The sequence below is a fragment of the Panulirus ornatus genome, chromosome 9 (assembly GCF_036320965.1).
Source record: "Panulirus ornatus isolate Po-2019 chromosome 9, ASM3632096v1, whole genome shotgun sequence".
NCBI lineage: Eukaryota > Metazoa > Arthropoda > Malacostraca > Decapoda > Palinuridae > Panulirus > Panulirus ornatus.
In genome coordinates, this window is record NC_092232.1 from 46,412,431 (window position 1) to 46,417,481 (window position 5,051).

At 47.0% G+C, this 5,051-nt stretch overlaps 1 protein-coding gene across 1 annotated transcript in view; it reads left to right on the forward strand.

Moving 5' to 3' along the window:
• Nucleotides 1–2,351: 2,351 nt before the first annotated feature.
• LOC139750389 (crustacyanin-A2 subunit-like) overlaps nt 2,352–5,051 on the forward strand; it is a 57,883-nt gene continuing 55,183 nt past the window's right edge. The window contains exon 1 of the mRNA XM_071665124.1: nt 2,352–2,850. Within this exon, the coding sequence (XP_071521225.1) occupies nt 2,704–2,850 (147 nt within the window). The 5' untranslated portion in view covers nt 2,352–2,703. The remainder of the gene's footprint in view (nt 2,851–5,051) is intronic.

Sequence of the window (5,051 nt, forward strand, 5' to 3'; positions counted from 1 at the left end):
TGCTGCACCACCTTATACTTGTGTGCTGTACCGCCTCATGCTTGTGTGCTGCACCACCTTATACTTGTGTGCTGTACCGCCTCATGCTTGTGTGCTGCACCACCTTATACTTGTGTGCTGTACCGCCTTATACTTGTGTGCTGTACTGCCTCATGCTTGTGTGCTGCACCACCTTATACTTGTGTGCTGTACTGCCTCATGCTTGTGTGCTGCACCACCTTATACTTCTGTGCTGTACTGCCTCATACTTGTGAGTTGCACCACCTTATACTTGTGTGCTGTGCCGCCTCATGCTTGTGTGCTGCACCACCTTATACTTGTGTGCTGTACTGCCTCATGCTTGTGTGCTGCACCACCTTATACTTGTGTGCTGTGCCGCCTCATGCTTGTGTGCTGCACCACCTTATACTTGTGTGCTGTACCGCCTCATGCTTGTGTGCTGCACCACCTTATACTTGTGTGCTGTACCACCTCATGCGTGTGTGCTGCACCACCTTATACTTGTGTGCTGTACTGCCTCATGCGTGTGTGCTGCACCACCTTATACTTGTGTGCTGTACCGCCTCATGCGTGTGTGCTGCACCACCTTATACTTGTGTGCTGTACCGCCTCATGCTTGTGTGCTGCACCACCTTATACTTGTGTGCTGTACTGCCTCATACTTGTGTGCTGCACCACCTTATTCTTGTGTGCTGTACCACCTCATGCTTGTGTGCTGTACCGCCTAATGCTGCATCCCATGCAGGAGCAGGGCAGTGATGGACTCCTGTGGAGCGAGAAGGTCCTCCTGGACAAGACACTATATTCCCATCCTTGATAAGCCCTTGCCAAATGTGACTTCTTGCTGGCGGAGTCCGGTAACACCCTTGTAGTAACTAGTGTGTGTGTGTGTGTGTGTGTGTGTGTGTGTGTGTGTGTGTGTGTGTGTGTGTGTGTGTGTGTGTGTGTGAGTGTTTTGTGTGTGTGTGTGTGTGTGTGTGTGAGTGTTTTGTGTGTGTGTGTGTGTGTGTGTGAGTGTGTGTGTGTGTGTGTGTGCAAATCTTTTTTCTTTCTCTCTATGATTACTCGATATGATCAACATGTCTTGCTGGTTTGATATGTCGTGTGGCATTAATCTTTAACGTGTGAGATTAATCGTTATCAAGTCGTGTGGGATTAATGGATAAACACGTCGCGTGGAATTTAATCATTAACCTGTCGTTTAGGATTATCACTGTCCCTTCGTGCGGGATTAATCCTCATCATGTGCGGGATTATACAGTGCAAGACAGATTAACATGCGTGTGTGTTATTAATCACTAACTTAGCATGGGAGATTAATATTCATAACACTAACACATTTTTACTTTTTTTTTGTTCTTGGGTTATGAATAAGTGCTATTTTTCCAGTGGGAAATAAGTGTTATTTTTCCAGTGGGAAATAAGTGTTATTTTCCAGTTATCATGTCCAAAAAGTATAAAAATGGCTATCATCATTCCCTTGAAACTTTGCTTTTGTGATCGGGACAATATTTTCTCATATTCAGAACACTCCAGATAGATTCAGCGCTGAGGAGTTGAACTTTCTATATGTTTCCAGTCAGAGCGGGAGGAAGACGTTTGTAGACCCACATCACAATATATCAAAGACCTCAATGACTTGATCAGAGATCTGGGTCTCACAAAGTCCAAGGATCGTGGAGTGCGAGGTATTCCCCCCGAAGAAGCTCACAAGGAAGGAGGAAGCAGCTCTTGGTCCAGCTGTGTCGTTGTGGCTCGGGGTCTTCCCGGGCAAGTACGAGGCCGAAGACTATGTGGAGCTGGTTGAGACTGTGGTGAAGAACTACGGCAAAATGGGCAGCAGGATGTCCCTCAAAGTCCATAGCCTTGAAGCTCATCTTGATAACTTCATGGAGGACATGGGAGCGTATTCGGAGTAGCAAGGCGAGCGCTTCCACCAGGATGTTACTGGACTGTGAACACCGCCACCAAGGAACATATATCGAGAACTTGATGGCAGATTACATTTCGGGTCTGATTCGTGAAAGTGATTTACAGTACAATCGTAAATCTCGAAAAACTACTGCCTTTTAAATCTTTCGTGATCACTTCTGTTTAACATGAGTGTAAACACATGTCAATTTTGATTCATAATTGTTGTTTTTCTGATTTTATGTGAATGAAAATGTGCAAATTCCCTCGGTGTCTATATGGAAATAGGTGAATTTCAAAGTCTCACTGTCCTGGTCACATGCGCAAAGTTTTGAAGGAAATAACAGACTTTTTCTCTACTATAAATAAACACGTACTTACTCCCCAGGGATAAAGATTGTATTATACAGTGTAATCATATCTCTGTCTCCCTTGAGTGGTCAATACTGTTAGTACCTGGATCACTATTTGCTGGGCGTCCTGTCGAGATAAGGAAGGCGACTTTCCTGGCGGAGGGTTGTCGTAGTGTGGTGGTGGTGGTGGTGGTAGGTGGTGGTGTCAGGGGTTGAGCTGAGGCCACACATCACTGGCAGTCACGGGTCCAGGGGCTGGGCCGCTCACTCCGCCTCCGTCGTCCGCCACACAGGGTCATCCCCTCACACACATACACACACACACGCACACGCCGCCTCGCCTCGCCTCCTGTCGCCACTCCTCCTTCCCCGCGCGGCCTGAGCCTCCGCCACCCTGACTGATCTCTACACTCCGTCGGGAGCGCCAGGGTGGGATAATATGACGGTGCCCGTGACGATGGAGGCGCTGGGCTGGGCATTCCTGCTGGTGATCCTGGCCAGGCAGACCTGTGCCTTCATCCCGGATTTCCTAGAGATGGGCAGCTGCGCCAAAGTCACGCTGAAGCCCGACTTCGACCCCGTGAAGGTAAGTTCCTCTGGAAGGAAAATGGATCCGAAGTGCTCGAAGTGTAGACTGCAGGGCGTCTTCACCTGAAGATCTGGGAAAAGGTGCAATCACGTACATACACGTCCGTTTCTCATGTTCTGAACTGTTGTCTGCAATTACTGGTCTTGTTAGACCATGTTGCACCTCACCCAGACTAGTTGAGGTGACCAGGTGACATAACCAGACCAGACCAGGTGACATAACCAGACCAGACTAGGTGACATAACCAGACCAGACCAGGTGACATACCTCTGCCAGTGGAACAACTTGCCACATCTCTCCAACCATAAGCACCTGTGATCTGTGTATAGTGTGTCATGACCAGTGAGGGTACGGTGCAGTGAGTCGTACCAGATACTGAGGTTAATGAGTGTTTACCACTCACACCTCAGGTTCAACCTCCAACACCAGTCCTCTGGTACACGGTGTCTCACAACCCTCATACATCAGGATGTACTGTTTATCCTTTACTCCATATTGTGAGTAATGAGCTTGCATGCACACACACATATGACTACTCATGGGTAGTTGTATACGAACTCATTACTCACAATCTGAATATCTGCTGAAATAAGAGAGTAAATCGTGCTTTTTTTGAGTTTGAACCTTTGTAATATCTTGTACGTATATCTGAAGCAGTCCTGAGACTCGCGTTCCTAGTGTTGCTAAACCCAGTTTGAACACCAGTGGTGAGGTGGGTACTCTCATCGATCGTCAGGTTGAATTCGAAGATGGAGGTGAGGTGTGTACATGCGTACGTCCATCATCAGTGTACAACCTCACCCCCTAGGTTACGCTGAAATTCTCATCTCACTTGTTGAGCTCACTCGTTCGGTCGACCCTCATGAGCTATGGTTCAAAGACCGGGATGAATCTCAAGTCTAAACGCTTGGATTTCGACGGCAAGTTCTCTTGTGTCTTGCACCACCATCCAGTCGGCTGGAGGGAAGCAGACACAAGCGCACAAGGTTCCCTGCGTTCGTAAGTGCCTCACTTCATTCTGTTTGCCTAAGATGTGGTGAGGTAACCTCCTGTCGTGCCCCACGTCCCATGTCGTCCACCTCTGGGGTGTATAGGTCATCACTTGTGACCGCCAGCGGTCATTCTGAGGTACCTTGTACTCACGCGCCACTCCTGCCCAGACCTGTGGCCATGACCGTGCTGGACCGGGCCGTGGCTCAGCAACAGGCAGCGACCCTCCTTGTGCCAAATCAATCCTGGTCTGAAGTTCGAGTGGCTCGACTGTACAGGGAGGTGGGATAGAATGATACCGCGCAAGCGGCCGCTCATCGTTGGCAATATTGAAATGGGAAAAACTCAGTTCTGGGTAACTAATGTTGGGGAATCGATCTCTCTTGTTGGAGAATACCTTAAATATCTATCTCTGGCAGTCGATAGCTGGGAGTGAGTGACATGATGACCGTAGAAATGTGAGGTTAGATATGGGAATATTTACTAAAGGAACGACGTGAAAGAAACAATGACACCTGAAAACAGAACCAAATTGAAAAAAAAGGAATTGAAATCTCAATAAATCTGAAAGTCTGAGCCAAGTCTATAAGAAAATCTAACGTAACCAATCTATCCTAACCAACCTAACCTAACCTAACCAATCTATCCTAACCGACCTAACTTAACCTAACCTAACTAATCTAGCCTAACCTAACCTCACCAATCTATGCTAACCAACCGAAGCTAAGAAATTTACATAAGAAACCTGACTTAACTAACCTAATCTATCTAACAACAAACCAAGCTATAGCATCTTATCCTAACCTAACCTAACCGGACCTAACCAGACCAACATTTCTCGACAATGAAACCTCCCCACACAACACAGGCGCTAAACTGATATGATGAGTACAACAAAAAGTAAAAAAAAAATATATATATATATAACACGACCCAAGAAGCATAAAACACCAATAAAACCCAAATCCCGTCCATGTGACATGACCCCAAACATCGTAAAAACCCAATCTCATCCATTTGCTCCCAGATGTCATGTACGTGAAGTCATTCACATCAGCCATTATCATCACCTATTTACTTTCTGACGAGACGTGTATTGCAGGCTGGCTATACACGTGTTCCTGCCTTGCGCCAGTTATACAGGGTGACGAAAAACCAGTATTCCTCGTAGACATACATGAGCTGGGGGTACCACATGAGAATACTCC